Source organism: Opisthorchis viverrini (genome assembly GCF_000715545.1).
Source record: "Opisthorchis viverrini unplaced genomic scaffold opera_v5_157, whole genome shotgun sequence".
NCBI lineage: Eukaryota > Metazoa > Platyhelminthes > Trematoda > Opisthorchiida > Opisthorchiidae > Opisthorchis > Opisthorchis viverrini.
Window position 1 is genome coordinate 688,303 of NW_008751813.1, and position 19,462 is coordinate 707,764.

Genomic DNA, 19,462 nt, shown 5'->3' on the forward strand with positions numbered 1-19,462 from the left:
CTTCAGAAAGTCATTTGAAACCTTATTGAAATGGACCCGAAAATACTCAATGCTTCATGGGGGGAAAATAGATTAAGCAACGCTTAACTGCTGAAGCTGGAGGTTTCAAACTGCAGTAAACTTTACACTGCAGAAAATCGTGGCAGTTTTGCCCCGCGTTCATGGGGAAATTACTGGAAGCGAGCTTATTAGATTGCTTGGGTTATCCAGCAGGGCTGGTCTTTTGGATATAATTGAACTACCAGGATTACGCGCCAGAGAAATATACAGGAACAAGCAGTGACATACAAACGTCGCTAAGTTTGAGTGGGCGTCTTCTAGTGCCTACTACTATATCCAGCTTCCGGGCGCCCCACGTCCTATTTTAGAGCACTCGTTCACCTGAGAAATGCTGATTTAATGCAATGGATATTTGCCGTGGCCGATGTTCAAAAATGGAGCATTTGAAGCTACAAACGCAATCCTTTGGCCGAAAATGGAGTGGTAAATGGTTACCTGAACCATTATATAGAAGCAGTTATCTATAGAACCCAAAGCATTTGGTAGCGTTTTATTCTTAAATATATCTGCCTGGTGCTAACGTGCGAAATTTTGCTCATATATCTGCGTTTGTCCTCAGATGTTGCCTATCGAACCACAGTAACTGTTTAGTAAGGATGTCCCCTGCCAGCGAGGCTTACCCGGGAAGCGCTGTGCAGCCTTCTCATTCGTGTTGTTAATCAGCAACAGTGCGCAGCTGACGAATTTATCAGTCTCAAAACCATTGCTTTCCGATCATGGGCTGAGCAACCAGCCTTTCGGTCTGGACTGGCTGATCGACTATGTAATTGGCTCTCCCAGAGTACACAAAGCGCCAACCACCCTTTATCAACGGAAACAATATCCTGTAACCATGTCTTGACTCTACACTCGAGGGAGGTTTTTTCAGAACAGAGTTTTATAATGACGTGTAACAAAGTTCGTGTAACAAAGTTCGTGTAACAAAGTCCCAGTGCTATGGGTAAAGCATGTCTAGACTGAGATCAGGGGCCACACCAAGAACACAACTCAGGCACACCTACAATATCACGCCAAAGCTCTCCACACCAATGATATCACAACAGTACTCTATCAATGCATTGTTACTAACCTGAGCTATCCTGAAGCAATACGCGTCATTCTCAATGAAAGCCCTGGTCGACCCTGCCTTCGCGCATGCATGTTTAATCTGCTCACCTAAAGTTCATCCGAGCTGATCTAACTCCATCAGCTGATCTACGTTTATTCACCCGCACCAATATGGACTGGGATTCAGTTCACTCAGATCCCGTGGAATACATAACTTAAAATCATGATAACTCCCACCCATTTGTTAACATCGCCCATCTACTGTTCCATCCCCGCCTGTTTCACTCCATCTACTTATTATTCACCTCACCGGAAATGCCGCCTCATCCGACCTTTGCATACTAGCACCTGTGTATCAGTGTCACCGACCTACTTATCCATGCGTGTACGCGCCCGCTGTGGGACCTGCTCTAACCTGCCGTAATTTCTTTGTGATCACACCACCAATCAGGATAACGGGATAATGATACCGAGGCTGACCTCGGGAGGAAGGACCGCGACTCGCACTTCCGAGCCACCGTTCCGCCCGCCGTTGTTTGTTGTTCGTATATTGACACCACGCTTTGCTCGTAAGTGACAGACGTGCGTACTTGTCGACATCACGGTAATGCAGAGGTGAAGTTCGTCGAGTAATTGTGCTTACCCTCGTTTGTGACCTTCGAACCCAGTTTGGGATCGTGAAACCTGCGGAAGACTCGGAGTACCCTTTCGGAAACATCACTACAATTTTCCTTCCTGCCTCGGGGCAAAACTGGCATAACTGATGTTCGGTTACCCCGTCACATCGGCGTCCGCCTACAGTTGAACTCAGGCGCGCAAAGCATGAAAACAAACGGTTCCTCTGGTGGATACATGAGACTGATCGTGCCACAGCTAGCAATGTGTTGCATTGCACCGTACGATACATGCAGTATTTCTTTTAGAACCAGACATCAAAAAGGATAAATAATAACCAATACCCGAACACTTTCCACCCTACAAACAACGGCACTGAAAACATCGGGATTCTGAATTACAGCTTCTCGTTTGCTGCATCCTGGAATAGCCGGAAGCTATCAGCAGCGCCACGGCCTTCAATATAGGAACTACATTCAAGGCAATTCGAAAGCCAGAGTTGCTCGCCCTGTATCAGCTAGCGAGAAACCTGGCTTCCTACTCGACTGCGAATCCATTGAAGATGGTTTACAGTTGTCCATAGGGACACTAAGAAGACTTTGAGTTTGTGGTCACGCACGAAAATACAGTGGGATGGTGGTTCTATACCACTTTTGCTAGTGCTAATTTTGTTATGCCTATCATTGCACAGACTGAATGCATTCTGTTCGTTGTTTAAGTGCGCTGCTCCCCGCGCCCCGCGTGTTTGGATACTGCTTGCCGCGAATCCCTTACACCTGGTTGCAGTTACCTGGTCATCATCGCGCTAAAAAAACTTAGATGTCGGACCGACAGCTCAACTCAAAGCTAGTCCTTCTGGGGGAATCAGCAGTGGGAAAATCTAGTATCGTTCTTCGGTTCGTAAAGGCACAATTCAGTGAATTCCAGGAGGCAACCATTGGTGGTACGTTGTCTTGTCCTCATCAGAGCAATTTGTTTAACTTTTAGCCGCATTCCTAACGCAAACGGTGATATGTGGGGACCCTCCACGGTCAGTCCGGTTTGAAATTTGGGATACTGCAGGTAAATGGAAGCCGTTTTGATACACTGAACACCTAATGTGCAAGTTGCATGTCCATGCGGTAGTAGCATTTCGCCGGCAAATCTGTCGTCAAAGTCAGATGGGTTGGAACAAACTCCGCTGAAGAAAAGCCAGCCCCCTGACTATTTTTCCTGCGTGCTACTAGAAACACATGCCACGTCGACCACGCCGCTCCATCAGTGGGGTCGCATTTACTTCCTGCATGACGGGGCGGGCCAAATAATGCATGCTTATGCCAGCACACCTATCCTGTACTTTCATGTAATCCTCACCTACCCGTCTCCATAGGTACTTGTATCTATGTCTCAGGCCAGTTGGGGGAAGAAGTGCGTGGTGGACGTTGATGTTCAAACGTCAAACTCTTCCCACTGCACAGAATAGCTGTCACCAATCAAGTGTAGTTCCGCCAGTGCTTTTCATTCCATTTTCTGGGCCTTCAAGCACGAGGTGCGTGTGGTTGAGATTGGCATCTTTAGGTCCACTCAGTAAATAATATCGGAATTCCCGCGTCTTCACAAGTAGCGTAGGTACTGTTGTGGTCGAAATATTGCGTTCCCATCAGTAGTCAGTCCATAAGCGAAGGCTTATCGTGAACTAGCATCTTAGTCGGAAATCTAGTGAAATGGGCAACCACCTGCTAGGAAAAACGTATTCATAGTCGTTCCCCTGGTTGGACCGATGTCAATCAGGTTGGTGTTCAGGGCTAGTGCTTTATTTTTCGCTAAGCTAAAGTTCTAACTGATTCATCTGTCTCATTCGCTTCGCTCACCCAATCGTAATCAGCCTGCTCACTGCCCTTCGACCTAATCACATACGTCAGCCTGGGTGAATAATAAAGTAATCTCAGCTGTCGAACCCTTTTGTATTTAGCTGACACGTCACTTGAAGGAAGCACAAGGTTTGCGGTAATGCTAGGTTGCCCAAAACTAGACACTAACAGTCGGGATGCCGAATTTAGTTTCCAACCACGGACCCTCCGGTCGGTAAGTTCGTACACCACCCCAGAGCCTTCTCTCGTAGTTATGAATAAATGCGACAGTGGTATCTGCACTTCACATTCGAGGAAATTCGGTTTGCAGTTGAGACCCATTCCCGTGTCGTGTGAATGCAAAGCAACGGTGTCCCGGTATCGCAGGCAACGACCGACAGCCGGTCTTGGTTTCAGAATCAGCTAATGTTGAATGACTGCACTTCTGGTTTCGAGATATGTTTCTGGATGGCGATGGGAGTCTCAGGTTTCACACACAGCGGGGTGTCAGGTGAGGTCATAGTTGTTAGCTATTTATGGGAATCATACTGTAGAACCCGGAAGGACGCCGCAGACGTTCTGCTTGGCCAAGTGGCGAACTCTTCGGGTGAAGTATGGGTCCAAGAACATGTGATCCTATTAGTCTGGGTCACTAATTATTTTGATATAAATAAGTTCTTGTACAATCTGTTCAAATTATTGGAAATTGAACTTCTTTTTTAGCTTTAAAAGTTTTGGTGACCATTGTCTTTTACTGACTTTCCGTAACTCATGAGCTTTTGAGCCATGAGTTATGAGGTGGTCTTCGATCAGGTTTCCGGGACACCGTCAAGCCTCCGAACGATTTTCGTGTTTCTGGTCATCTTTTGTGCCAGGAGCCACCAGAAAAACGGGCGAAACGACTCAGTGGTCGGAGCGCATATTTGCCGACCGGAAGGTCCGTGGTTCGAACCCCACCTCTGCGTCTTGACTTCCCCTGTCTAGGCTTGGACAACTCGTCAGTATTGTTGGCATGGCAGTTAGGCACCGAAATGGTGCTACAACTAACTGGTTATTATTATTATTATTATTATTATTATTATTAATCAGTCGCTGTCTTCGCTCCATTGCTTCAGTGTCGGGAAAAAGACGCCAACAAGGAATGCAACACCGTTACGAACAAGCGAGTGTACGCTTACTAGAAGCGAGACGGTCCAAATGGTTAGAGCGCGAGTTTACTGACCGGAAGGTCCGTGGTTCGAACCCGACCTCTGCCACTCGACTTCCCCTGTCTAGGCTTGGGCAACCTGACACTATCCCAGCCCTCGTGCATCATCATCAACAACGACAGCATGACATCAGTGCTCAACACCAATGCTTCACTGCCGTACAGCCATGACTTATTTGAAAACCTTATTGTAAAGAAAAGAATAAAGGTGGATGGGGGAGGGACTTAGTGCTAGCTTAACACAATCATTCCGAGGTGCCTACACCGCGGTCCCCATCCTGGAAGGCGAGTAGCACCGACAGCACCCAAGCGTTTCGTGATCTCCCTCGTGCAACCTTCGGGTGGCACCTCAGCTAGGCACCGAAAGAGTGCTACAGCTGAAAGATTTTATTTATTTATTTTAGAAGCATAGCGGTATTTAAAGCGCACTTCTGACCTTGGATCCAGGCTGTTCGATCGGCGATTAGCGTCCTCGGTCGCTTTTCCATAAAATGCCTGGCAGCTCATGATTGTTTGTCGTTGATGAACTAATTGACTGCTTGAACGTCCACTCGGCGGGTGACTTTTTTATTGGGGTGCTTGGTGGCTTCCGTATTGCGATTTTGATGAAGTGTGAGGGTCTCAGTTAGTTTTGGGAATTCTTGGATTATTTTCACGAATCTGACCTTCCTCACAAAATTTCCACTGTAGCCCAATTCTGAAATGTGCTACTTTATCGCCATGTGCTCCTAAATCTAGCAAACGCGAACTGAGTCTTATAGACTCGTGTTTTGGTCTTATCCGTCCCTGCAGTCACAGGTGATACAACTTCCAATATGCGTAAAGCACACCACAATCTCGAGTACCTCTCTTTGGATCACAATTGATATGCTCAGTGACTGTTGAGGAGCATAATCTGCACATAGTGGGTGCAGAATGTGTGCCAAAGGACGGAATACCTAATCAGCTCATCCAAACATGATGATGATGATCGTTCGTGTGCAGCAACTTTTCGGTGCATAACTGCCATCCCACCAGGAGGAAGGACGAGGGTTGGGGTAGTGCCAGGTTGCCCAATTCTAGACAGGGGAATTCGAGTGTCGGAGTTCGGGTTCGAACCAAGAACCTGCAAACAAGCACTAGCCGGTCTATATTTTAGGTAGCCGTCTGTGATTAGTTGTGTTAGGGAAGTTGGATTCATTGGGAGGTGTTTCTGTCGACCGATTGGAGCGTATTGCAATGTGTTTGCGTCCATTTGGTGAGGCGCTGCGTAAATCAGCCTGGTCTGTGTTGAGATGAGTGGAGTATGGTCGAAGACGTCCTAGTAGGTCTCGAGCCCCCTGGATTCCTTGTGTATCACTGTTTCGGCCGTCGGACTTGCCATTCGCTGTGTCCCACTCGCTGTCACAGCGATCTTCCACTGGCGAATGATTAAATCTGTACAAACGAGAAGCGCAAGCAGCCCTGGCGTCCGCAGCTTCCAGATGCACTCAGCTTCCACGTGATGCAAGCTCTCAGAGAAGAAGTTGAACACACAACACGGGGAGATCCACCTCCTAGTTCCAGATTTTTTGCCTTGTGCTGGATCACTAGCACATCTGCGTGGTTGTCGAGCACCAACATTCCTTCCAGGGGGTGTTGGTGATACTGGTCCGGGCAGGCCAGCTATGTCCTCTAGCAATTTCTATCCCGGCGGGATCAGTTCCAACGAGGAAGGAATCGCATGAACAGTTCTGGGGACGGAGTGAGCTACCACAACTCCATTTGTTCCCTGGCATCGACCCCGTATTGTGAGCTTGTTAAACGAACTGGTCAGTGAGGTGTTCCTTGCAGTCGTTGCTGTTGTGGCTGCAGCAACTGAGAAGGGTTCTCCGATTAGTTGAGCACCGGGACTGCATTGACGCCTAGAAGCGTCGTACTTATCACAGATAGGAATAAGCGAATCCGTAGGCAGCGACTGATTTCGGAGATTCCGAATTGGTTTATTTGAAGGAGACTTGTATGGAAGGGGGTTTGAGCAAAAATGATTGTTATCGAAAGTCATGAAACCGGCTCAATTGGATTCATCCGCGTTCGAGGTAACGTTGACCGGAACAAGCAAGAATATGAACGGATTGCAGGTAACGTCATTCTGAATTGAGCGAAGATGTACCGGACACTAAACGTAACAGTTCGACAACACCAGGTAGACGTTCAAAGATTCCTACACTCCCACCAATCCCGCAGCTTTTGCCACTTGTCGGACTGGTGGGAATCACTTCCATGGCGTCGTCGAGCCGGTAAAGGGTTGAAGTATATGGGGACGCAGAAAAATCCATGGGAAAGCACTGGCAATTGCCTACGGCAGTGTATCGCGCAGTCAGTGCATGTACTTTACATGGAATCGCCGAACTGAGGGGCAAATATACGGGATTCGGAGTCGCATTGATTGTTTCGGCAATATATAACTGCCTGAATTGTAGGCCATACAATATTTTTCCATCGGACCACATACGCCTCATTTCAGCCGAGAAATCACAGGTAATAACTCCACGTCCCCTCTGCCAGTTCAAAATCCCGGAGACGCACGCCGGCAGCTCCCAGTAAATCCGCGCTCTAACCATGAGCCATCTCGCAAGCCAAGTATACAATAATTTTTGAGGTTGAGAACAATATCTTCAGTATAGTCCCGGTAGACAAGGTGTAAATTAGCAGCTATGAGGACAGCGGCGTTTTTGAAGAAATGGCGTTCATCATAAAGTTGAATGGAAATGGAGGAAGTGAGCATATTCTCCGGACGCTGCTCGTTGTGAATAAGCTTCTAGATATCTCCCCATCCGTTCTTACACGCTCGCGTGTCTGTCGACACGGCGAGCTTCCGAGGTATCGCTTCACGGGCAAGCGTTTCAAAAACGACCGTCATCGGAAACGGTACCATCAGCGTTGGGGCTGATGCTTCAGTGCCGTACAGTCATAAGTCTAATCATGTCGGAGAGTTCAAGATACGTCAATGGTTAAGCTGCGAAAGGTCTGTGGTTGGAACCCAACCATAGCATCTCGACTGGTCATGTCTAGGTGTAAGCAACCTTGCAGTATCTCAACCTTCATGCTCCCTTCGAGTGAAAAGGCAGCCAGCTATCGAGAGTGTTTTGCAGTTGACTTACCTGGAATTGAAAAAAGCAAATGGCTGGATAGTTAAGGGACCTCATGCTCCCTTACCACAAGCTTACTAAGGTACCTACACCTTCAACTGCTCAGTCAGACGATCTTGTACCTTACAGCGCGGACGGCTCAGAGATCGGCTAGCTGCTGCTTCTTGTGATGTTTCCAATCAAGTGTGAGGAGGGTCACGGAGACCTCACCCTAGAAGGCGCACTGCACCAACGTTCCGACTCTTCAGAGACCCGCAACCCTCTTGAGCGAAATGTCCACTTCGCCGTTTGCACCATTCTGAGGGAAGCACAATGTGCAAAACTCGTCTCATAGACGATGATTCGGCATACTTAGCATATGAGCCACTTCACCTGAGAATTCTCGGCGTTTACCGTAGCTAATGTACTTGCTACACAACCAAACATCCGTTCTCTAATTAGCTCGTGACAAATTCGATGACGCTTCTGGGGCATTGGAGGTCAAAATCCTGAAGACGCTCACCTATACCGCAGCCATCCAACAACATCCCCACTGTAGCCTGGTACGTGCGAAACTTGCGCCAACATGATGCGCGACTTCGCGGTGGTAGTTTTGAGATTCCTGGACTGATTTCGCTTGGCGCTAACGTAAAACCTAATTCAACGGCCGTTTGCATAACTTTCCGCAATCTTCAGCGCTTCTCGAATTGCAAGCAGCACGTCCAATAATTGAACGTTTTGAAGCATCAGTTTGCACTTCATAGATATCAGGCACATACCTTCGGATGATACGATGGTCAGCTCTTTCAGCAGTGCTTGAGATCAGATCAACCAACAAAGCAGAATGCAGATTGAAAATTCTGGAATACCTAAATTGTGTCATTTGTACTTATGACACTTCTCCGGCACCTGGGATCGTGAACATGTATTCTGTACTGATTCTACCGGGTCGAAATCCCACCTGCGGCTCTCGAATCAGTGCCTTCCGGACCATCATAAGGATTAGTGACTACAAATGGAGTGAGGCTGATCTCCTATGATTGGCGGATTGATTGTGAACCCTTTTAGAAAACTGACGCTGCCTTCAATCCAGCCAACTGAGATGGTTTCATCTCACTTAGAACCTCAGCCCATCCTTTAACAATGCTGGTGAGAGGTCATCGCGGCCAGGAGGTTAGTGGGGCCTAAGGAATTATATGCGGTCATATATTTGGAATCGAACGGGTTACAGCAGTAACCGCTCATCATCGACAGCATGACATCAGTGTTCGGAACCGATCTTTCACTGCCGTACAACCATATTTATTTGAGAGCCTTATTCTAAAGAAAATAAAGGGACTCAGTGCTAGCTTACCACAATTATTCCGAGGTGCCTACACCTCCAGACCTTCACTCGGGCAATCTGGATAAGGTTACAGCACGCTCATCATCGACAGCATGACATCAGTGTTCGGAACCGATCTTTCACTGCCGTACAACCATATTTATTTGAGAGCCTTATTCTAAAGAAAATAAAGGGACTCAGTGCTAGCTTACCACAATTATTCCGAGGTGCCTACACCTCCAGACCTTCACTCGGGCAATCTGGATAAAAACTGACAACAAAAACGCCACTGACATCGGTTGGCAGCCATATCTCGTAGTATCTCCAACCAGGCGCAGTGAGAATCACGGGGTCCTCATCCTGGAAGGCATATACAACACAGGTCCCAACCAACGCAGCTCCTGGTGCTGGACACACTTCGATGGAAGTACCCGTTGCTCGACCGAAAACGAGCTATCTAACTGCCTCATTACGGATTCGCCGAACCAACCCACACGAGCTATGGTTCTGAGACAACGATTGTCGAGCACCTGAAGACGTCTCAGTTTCGAAATCGAGGCTGCTTCGACCACATCTTCACACTCGGTCAGGTGTTAGAGCAACGCCACATGTACAGACGACCCACAACCCTGGTATTCCTTTGACTTCAACATTCGATCCTGTCGATCGATCAGTTCTCTTAGCTACACTTGCTCAACAGGGCATGCCCCAGAAGTTTGTAAACATAATCCGATCTCTATATTCACATACTTCTGGACGGGTGAATGTCATGACTATATTTGCATAGACCATTGACTAACTAACTAAATAGTTTCAGCTCATGTACTACTGAAAAAGCGTTCAGCTGTAGCACCCTTCCGGTGCCTAGCTGCCATGCCACCCGAAGGAAGCGCGAGGGCTGGGATGCTGCCAGGTTGCCCAAGCCTAGACAGGGAAGTCGAGTGGCGGAGGTCGGTTTCGAACCACGGACCTTCCGGTCAGTAAATTCGCGCTCTAACCACTTGGGCCATCTCGCCCCCTCCCTCTGATTAAAGCATACATTACGTCCTTCTATTCTGTCTCCTTTCTAATCTCCTAGAGCTACTCGACTCTCGCAACAGTGAGGGTGTATGGTGAGCTCTCCAAAAGCTTCCCTACAAAAAGTGGTATCCGACAAAGATGTCCACTCTCCCCATTCTTGTTCAACTTTGTAATTGATGAAATAATTAGGCGGACACTGGACAGTCTTCAAAACCCCCGTGTTCAAATTGTTGCTGATGAAAGCCTTGTCGACCTGGAGTACGCAGATGACATCGCCCTCATCTTTGGAGACCAAAGCGAAGCACAAGCTCTGTTGAATCGGCTGACCACCATCATACCATCTCTTGGCATGCGTCTTGCACCTTCAAAATGCAAAGCCATGCTTCAGAACGTACGATCTGCGAACATATTCCTTACAATTCAAGGAGAATCACTGGGGATTTTGGGAAACTTTACATACCTCGGTAGTTGTATTAGCTCTGACGGAAGCTTGTCTGATTAAGTCAGTGCAAGTATCCCAAAGGCTCGAATCACGTTTACTAATTTGCGTCACTTGTGGCATCAAAAAGGTATCTCGATGGATCTTAAGGTTCGTGTGTACCAGGCTACTGTAAGGGCTGTGTTGTGTGGGTGCGAGACATGGCCTCTACGGACAGACGATGTGAGGCGTCTTCAGGTTTTCGACCACCGATGTCTCAGAAGTGTAGCTGGCTTTGGATGGCGTCAGCGTGTTAGGTGTCGTAAGCCTTCCAGGATAGGGTCCCCGTGCTTGACTGGAGACGTTGCAAGACGTGGCGGCTAATTGATGTCAGTGGCGTTCGTGCTATCAGTTTCTTTCCATAATGTCTGATTGAGCGGTTGGAGATGTAGGCACCTCAGAATGCTTGACCATAGGCCAGCACTAGGCCTCCCTCCCCCATCCACTTTTTTCTCTTGCTTTTACTGTGCGAACCTTATAGCTGTACGGCAGTGAAGCATCAGTGCCAACACTGATGTTGCTGTCCTTGATGATGGTGATGCGCCTGACGGCGTGTGGAGATTTGGTCAACGCAAGCCCTACCAGGCCGGAATCCTGCTTGCTGCTCTCGAGTCAGTATCTCACGAGCCACCGTAAGGCGACGAAGCACAATTGACGTCAACAGTTTCGTTGCGACCGGGGTCAAGCTGATATCTCTGTGCCTACGAGACTCACTTTTTTTGAAAATGGGCACTATCACCGACCCCAGCTGTGTGGAATAGGCTCCTTTTCCCAAATTCAAGGAAACAGATCGGACAGGCGCTGACTAAGGAATTCACCCCCGTCTTTGAACAGTGCGGGTGGGAGGTCATCCGGACCAGAAGCTCGGTGGCGCTTGAGAGAACATATGCAGTCTTAGACCTCCGAGGCCGTATGTGGTTCCACGTTCACTGTCCAGGGTTCTATTTCACCTGTAGGCTCTAGATGAGTGCAAGCTGGTGTTCGAAGTATTTATTCAACCCACCGGTCGAGGCGTTCTTCATTCGAGATGGTCCTTCCATTCCATTCACTCACAGGGGGTTTCCGGTGACCGGTCGCACGGATCAACTGAAATAATCTTCGGGCATTATCGGCTTTCTGGGTCTCTTCCATATCTTTGGCTTTCTGTGTCCACCATACTTCACGGTCGGCTCGCATACTCTCACTCTTCGCACTGGGTTATGTTCGGATAGGCTAGGATACTTCTCCGAGATTTAAGCTGTGCCACCGTTCGATCTCATATCCATTGCTTGAGTTCGCCTGGTTGGGTCGCGTCAAAGGCAAAACTCCCAGCACTATGCAAAGGGATGGCAGTAATTGCTCAAAAGTGTTCAATCCAGGCACTGGCCTTTCTATTGAGGATGTCCCAGCCAGTCTTGTTGGTTTCGCATACGGTCGGTTTTCTGGAGCCCGCTGCCAAGTTAACCGAAGTTATCTTGGCATCTCGAGTTCCTTTCTAAACATGGCCAATCTAGTAGCACCTTGGCCCTCGGGTGGCATGACAGCTAGTTGCACAAAGGGTGGTACAGTCGAATGATTATTCTTTTTACTTTTGGGCATTCCCAACATTTTCGTCTCCATTTCCTTGACCTGTGTCCACCAGGCTTCATGGTTTAACAACGATGGCTGCCTCAGCCATTCGGTTTATCAGCTAAAGACCGTGTACCGAGGGTCCCAGCCGCTACAGTTCCGATCACGCGCTATTTCCCAATAGAGGGCACCATGACTTGAGTATATCCGTAGTTACTGCTGCATAAAGACTGTTTGCATTACTGCATGGCTAAAACAGCCGTTGTACCGAGACCACCTAATTGAATCTCTGCTGCGCTGAGTCTAACCAGCGACCGCAATCTGTGCTTTAAGTTCACAGTACCAAGCCACCAAAAACATCATACACATTGTCTTTGCTAATACCAAGACCTCTGTTTGTTGGGCGTAATATCAGCACTACAGATGGCAATGCATCAGTGATTGAAACTAGTGCTTAAATAACCTACAGCTATGGAGGAAGAAGGTCATAATAAAGGTTGACGAGAGCTCAATTTCCCTTGAAGAAACGTTCAAGAATAACCCACATCCCAAAGACATTGAGATGGAAACATCTGGGCATCATGTTGGAGCAAGGCGCCCCAGAGGGACTGACCAAGCGTCCCTGAACTTCACTTCACACAAGTCCAGCTCGACGGACAGGAAGTGGCTGGACAGTCTGGCTAAGAAGTGACAGTAAGTTCGCCGTCAGAACCGGTTACATGTCATTCCGCAGGATTTCCAATCACGCCAAAAAAGACGCCTGAGGCTTTCAGGTTTGCGCCTCATGCGTTCAGTTGAGTGTTACTATAAAATAAAGCTTGTCGTTGGAGCACTCGCTTCGGGTTTCTTTTCTGAATGTAGGCCCCAGGTTGTACGAATGCATTCCCACCCTCAATCTAGCTTAAACAAGACAAGTCAAGACAAAACATAGGGACACATCACACTGTGTAATGATCGTTCGGCTGTAACACCCTCTCGGCACCCAGATACCATGTTACCCGATGAAGCACGAGGGCTGGGATACCGCCAGTTACCCAGGCTAATCGAGAGCCGGAGATCGGGTTCAAACCACGGACCTTCCAGTCAGTAAATTCGTGCTCTAACCACTGAGCCATCGGGACTCAGTCTGCCGTGCTTCAAGGCGTAACACAGTACTTCAGAAATTGAAGGAGGGTGTAAATTCGAATCGAGAGACATGATTATAGGTGGGTGAAGTGCTTTCCAACATACTCAGCCCAGCGCTGAAGGCACTGATTCTTATTATTCATTCGATTTTCCATGGTGTCACTTATAACCTCACTAACGACCGCTTTTGATCCTGTTTTTTGTACCAAGCGTGAAGATATTCCAACACTTTAGTTGCAATGGCTTTCTCAATTTTCAGAGCTCTCTGAGTCTGCCAGATCTCTCTATCCGCACACAGACAATGGTCCAGCGGAAATCCAACAGCCCTTGTGGCTGAAATATGCTCAGTGTTCGAAGAGATACGGTATCTCACATTGTGTTCCATAAGAGGCACCACACACCGAGTTCCCTATTTTATGGAGGTTGGTGCCTATCTCATCCAAAATACAACTGGCATCTTCTGAGGATGCGGCTTTTAGAGCTTTGTTAGTTTGATAAAATAATTGGACCCGTAATTCGGAAGGTTTATTGATGGCCAAACAACGGGTTTGCTTCATATCACATCACCATCAGCCACCGAGGGACTCAGATCACGTACTCACCCGATTTGGCTTCTTCCCGCTTTTCAGAACCGCGTGTGTGGCGAACAGATGGCCTGGAAACTGAGGAGCTGGCAGATTCCGAAGTTGGGTGAATATATCACAATCGTTCTCCGAACTCTTCCACCATCGGCTATCAGTTTTCGCCGGAACTAGATCACCATGTTTTTACACAATGCCGGGGGTTTTGTTTGTCAGCACCACTCAAGCACACTAGACTGACAGAACAGTGTGGATGCTTGAACCACGGAAGAAAGCATCCTCTGGTTCCGAACATAGTTCAGCCCGACGAATTCTCAGCTTTCAAGTGAAACGGCGTGCACCGACCGCGAAGGCTAAGGAAATTAAAGAAGCAAAGAATGCTGAGAATGGTTGTTTGATTTGTGCGACCGGCTTTCGGAAACTGCCGGTGTGCGAAACCATCAAACCAGCGCCATCTTCAATAAATAGGAACGCCTCGACCGCTGGCCTGAGCACTGATCCCTCCACATGCGCTTTGTACCCATGTGCGTGCAGGCACTGAACACGCCACTTACAGTTCAGAGAAGGGCACTTGAAGTTGTGGAGTGTTTCACAAATTTGGAAGTGGTTTGATAGATGAGGTCACTATACAAATCCCTAAGGCTCGGTTCGCGTCAAAGTGGCATATTCCTGAATCTCAAGGCACATGTATATCAGGCTACGGTAGGGGTTATGAGACTTGGCCTCTTCGATCAGCGGAACGGAGTTGTCTTCAGGTCTTCGATAACCGTTGTTTCAGGACCCTAATGCGCAACGATATAATTAGGAAGCAAGTCTTCGGTTGCGTAACAGCGACGTTCATCGAAGCATGTGTTCAGCACCAGGAGCTGCATTGATTAGGCCATGTAACGCGCATGCAGATTCATCGTCTGCTGAAAGGGGTGCTGTATTCCGTGCTAAATTCAGGGTATCGCAACCAGAAGGGCTTCGGATGATCCTATAGTCTTTGCGTTGTCAATGCGACTCCCCTTTCGGAATGGGTTCTACGCGATGTCCGCTGTGCCTCATTGGAAAAGATACAAGATGTGGCTATTATTCCATATCAGTGGCGTTATTGTTATCAGTTTCAAAATGGAATATGAGTGTCGTGAGATGTAGGCACCTCAGAATGATTGCGGTAGGCTAGCACGAAACCCGTTCCCCATCTGCTTTTATTCTTTCCATAATAAAAGCTCTCGAATAAATTACGGCAGCGAAGTATTCGATAAGAAACATCTCATGTTTAGTTTCCCTATCATGAGGGCAGCAGTTCTTAAAGGCGGTCATTGGAAAGTTTTGTGGGCTTGAAGTAAGTTAAGTGCGGAGGTAAAGCGTGTGCGGAAGAATTCCTGTCGCGAACAAGCAGTCGATCACCTTCAGTTTTGTATCCGTACTACGGCCGTGTCAGGAATCGGTAAAGCACTTCCAACTAATTTTCAAATGGTAAGATGGCGAAACTTTCTCCTTTGTGCCTCAATCTGTCTAAGAAATTTCACTGAAGATGCCTACCGGTGCGATTACGGAGTCGATAGATGAACAAGAATGGGGGCAGTAACGCAGGAGGACAAGAACTTACTTGAAAAGCAGTGGGTTAGGTAGGGTTGGGATAACTCAGCGGTTAATGCGTGAAGCCAGTGGCTTGAAGGTCGGTGGTTCGAGCCTGACCCTGAAATTTGAGCAGGCTTCGTATAGGCATTGGCCGTCGGCAGTATCAATCACTTTCGTTGCATTACAACTATGCAACATCATCACCAGCTGCAAGAACCGCGTACTTGTCGTGCAATGCGGAAGAATTCCTGTCGCGAACAAGCAGTCGATCACCTTCAGTTTTGTATCCGTACTACGGCCGTGTCAGGAATCGGTAAAGCACTTCCAACTAATTTTCAAATGGTAAGATGGCGAAACTTTCTCCTTTGTGCCTCAATCTGTCTAAGAAATTTCACTGAAGATGCCTACCGGTGCGATTACGGAGTCGATAGATGAACAAGAATGGGGACAGTAACGCAGGAGGACAAGGACATACTTGAAAAGCAGTGGGTTAGGTAGGGTTGGGATAACTCAGCGGTTAATGCGTGAAGCCAGTGGCTTGAAGGTCGGTGGTTCGAGCCTGACCCTGAAATTTGAGCAGGCTTCGTATAGGCATTGGCCGTCGGCAGTATCAATCACTTTCGTTGCATTACAACTATGCAACATCATCACCAGCTGCAAGAACCGCGTACTTGTCGTGCAACGGTTATAGTTGCCACAGTTTCGTTCACCGATGATTTTAGGAGGTCAGGAAAGTAGCTGCACAACAGTTTGTGGGACTGTATTGGCCGGTTAGGGTACGTATGTCTGGGCACTATTTGTCAGTGGATGTTATCGATAGCTGCTGTCTGAAGTCTGATGTGGGAGCTCAGTGAACTGCGTAAGCGGGGCTTGTCTCAAATTTATGGCTCTTTATGTTTTTTTCGCGGTGACTTCCCGATGATGACACTTACTAGCGCAACTGAATTCACTGGTCTTCGACTGATCTTTAGAGCATTTCAACGCAAAACATGGTTTAGCGAAGAGCGTTCGACCGGCCGGCCGGTCTGGCCAATGCAAGTCTTGCAGTCTGAGTAGCAGTTCTGCCAACAGCGATTCGCCACTCCCGATAACTATTCTAGGTACTTATCATCCATTTCATTCTTCCATCAGACAATGCTAAGGAGACGTCAGTGTATATATTGCCGGGGTTGTGCAAAGTACAGTCTACACCCTGCCTTGCCCGGCTAGCTGGTATTGGACCTGGTCACTCCAGCTTTCCTTTATCTGAAAAACATTTCGCCAGCCCTCTGGCGCTAATATTAAGCGGTTGAAGTTGCATCTCTAGATTTACGACTACATCGTAAATCGGCGTAGAACGCCTTCGGAAGATAATTGAGTTTAAATACGGTTCCTGGTATCGTATCTGATCTAAAAGCAACTTTCGAGTCAGGACTTATCGCAAAGTAGTAAACACATGCATCTTCCGAGTAAATACCAGGTTGGTTTCCACCAACCCGTTAAATTGTGCCAAATGGTGCCCAATAGTACCTTGGATGCCGCAACAACCAGGTTGATGCGGCGTATCGGGATCACTTTAGATGTACCTTACTTCGCGTAACCCTGCTATTTGTGGCATCCTGATCGCCAAACCTTTTGTGCTGTCGGAAGTCACTGGCTGTAAGCAACCTGGACCAAGTGCCTAGTTATGCTGGAATAGAGTATCCATATCTTTGCGTTGCTTCTCTTTAAGTGTCATTGATCGATTCCAGTGCATGATGCAGGAAGCCAGCTAAATTGTCTTTTTAAATGTCCACTCCGTTTACCGATACAATGCTCTTGCGAATTGCTTTTTAATGACATGGAAAATTTCGTGTCACTCGGTGGTTGAATATGATGTGTTAGGCACCCCCCCGCTTGTCTCCATCTTGTCAACCATCATCTGGATCCTTCTAGAATAAGGCCGTTACGTGTTGATCCTGTCTTTCTGTTCCCGTGTGGCCAAACGCAGGTGAACTTGAAACTATTTCAGTTAGTTGATTCTGTATATTTTATTCCATTCTGCTTAGTTCACTCTCGGATCTCACGTGTTGTGGATAGGTTATCGCCCAGGATAACCTAGGAACAGAAACCTCCGAAGTTGCAAAAGCTGTCTGTATCTTAAAGTAGCTGGATTTGTCCTTTAGTTCCTACCAAACAGCATCAGTTGCCTTTCCTCTGTATTCTAAGACATTCTTTACTCGCCATATTTCCGTGTATTTTAATTCTCAGGCCAGGAACGATATCACAGTCTCGCCCCAATGTACTATAGGGGTGCACAGGCCGCCATCATCGTCTATGATATCACCAACCCAAGTTCCTTTGAACGTGCCAAATCCTGGGTCAATGAGCTCAACGAACGGTCGAATGCAGTCAAAGTGATCGCTTTGGCTGGGAATAAGCTGGATCTTGATTTCAAGCGAGCCGTTTCCACAGAGGTAGGTCTTATTTGCGCATTATTAGTTTCTGTTGACCCTTCTGCGATGGTGGGCCTCAGAAGCAGTACGTACTTGACGTGTGTATGCAGTATCGATCGTCGGTATACAGACATCCTAGGTGCCTGCTTCACAATACGCCAAGTGATCGTGAGGTTCATTTTCAAAAATTCGTGTGATTCATATTGTCACTTTCCGTCTCGATCAGTACCTGTCTTATAGGCCAGCTGTATCTTGTACAATCCAGGAGGAAAGAACTATTGGTAGGGTCGATCCTTTCACAGCTCCGGACGGAGTCATTGCGTATGTGGGGGTGCATGTGCTAGTGATACTAACTGAACGTTCCATTCACAGTAACACACCACGTTCACAAAGCGCGTTCAATAACACTGGTTATCGTAACTTTCTAGCTTCTGGCTGTAGACGCGAACTTACGAAAAGCGATTAGTTGACCGCCCTACGCTCCACGTCAGTCATTCCGGTCTCGTTCTATTCTTATTACACATAACTGGGGGCGCTTAGGCGAATCGGTAGGTCTAGTTTTGCGCGCTCGCCTGTCGACAGCATTTGTTGCAGCTCTAAAGCTCATGTCACTCGCTAGCCGCTCCGGGTGACACCACAGTTGTTGCAATCTATCTAGCCGGTGTTGGCACTAGCCAAAGCTTTACTTGCTCGGATACCGTAAACTGTTGACTGTGTGCTTCGAACCACCCGCTTTAATGGAGGCTTGCCTTGACCAAAGTATTAACGAATGTCTGCTTATGCACCAACTAGCTACAGCTCGGATTCACCTTACTGTCAACAACTAACAGTCTATTGGGAGATGTTTGGGACCGATTGAGTAATCATCGTTTCAGACAGGTTTGCTAGACAAATTCAATACACCGATTATTTACCAAACTTCTCTGAAACTAACATCCCCGTTGAACCCCATGAAAAGTTCAAATGTGGTCGCATTAGCAGGTGTTGGGTAGAATTCCAAACCGATACCGCTTTACCGCTCGCAGTTAGGCGCTGCTACGGCTGCACAAGATTGGCCGAAAGTTCGGGCCGCTTGCCGGTCCGACATCAAAGCCAGCTCTGATTGGTTGAAAGCGCGGACCCAATAGAAAATCATGACTCAGTATTCGCCGAATGCCACTTGTCAGTTTTCCCATCCGGAAGGCGTCAGGAATTCCAGAGTTTTGTCACGGCGTACGCTTTATACACGACCTGGTTTTGGGTGTTAATACACTTTGCGCACCTCTGGTGGTTGTTCTGGCGTTAACGCTAGCTTGGCAGGTTCAGACCGAGAACTAAGCTGAGGATAATACCGTTATTACAATGAGTCACCCACCCAACTGCACACTCACAAAGTCTCCTCGTGTGGTGACGAAACGTTTGCAAGTCCATTGCCAAACTCGGTGAACAGAGCAACCAGTAACTTCACCGGAGCTATCAATATCTGGGACCGTTTATCATACTGACGTGTACTTGTAAGGTATCTCTTCAATCTGATGACACTGTATCAACGAAGTTCGTAGTAGGAATGTGTATACGGG

The 19,462-nt window shown here is 47.7% G+C and overlaps 1 protein-coding gene across 1 annotated transcript in view; it reads left to right on the forward strand.

Annotated features, from left to right (window-relative positions):
* Nucleotides 1-2,541: 2,541 nt before the first annotated feature.
* Nucleotides 2,542-19,462, forward strand: part of T265_07070 (hypothetical protein) — a gene marked incomplete at both ends in the record, with an annotated part of 25,540 nt that continues 8,619 nt past the window's right edge. Inside the window, 3 exons of the mRNA XM_009172499.1 lie at nucleotides 2,542-2,665; nucleotides 2,710-2,784; nucleotides 17,719-17,924. Of these exons, the coding sequence (XP_009170763.1) occupies nucleotides 2,542-2,665; nucleotides 2,710-2,784; nucleotides 17,719-17,924 (405 nt within the window). The remainder of the gene's footprint in view (nucleotides 2,666-2,709; nucleotides 2,785-17,718; nucleotides 17,925-19,462) is intronic.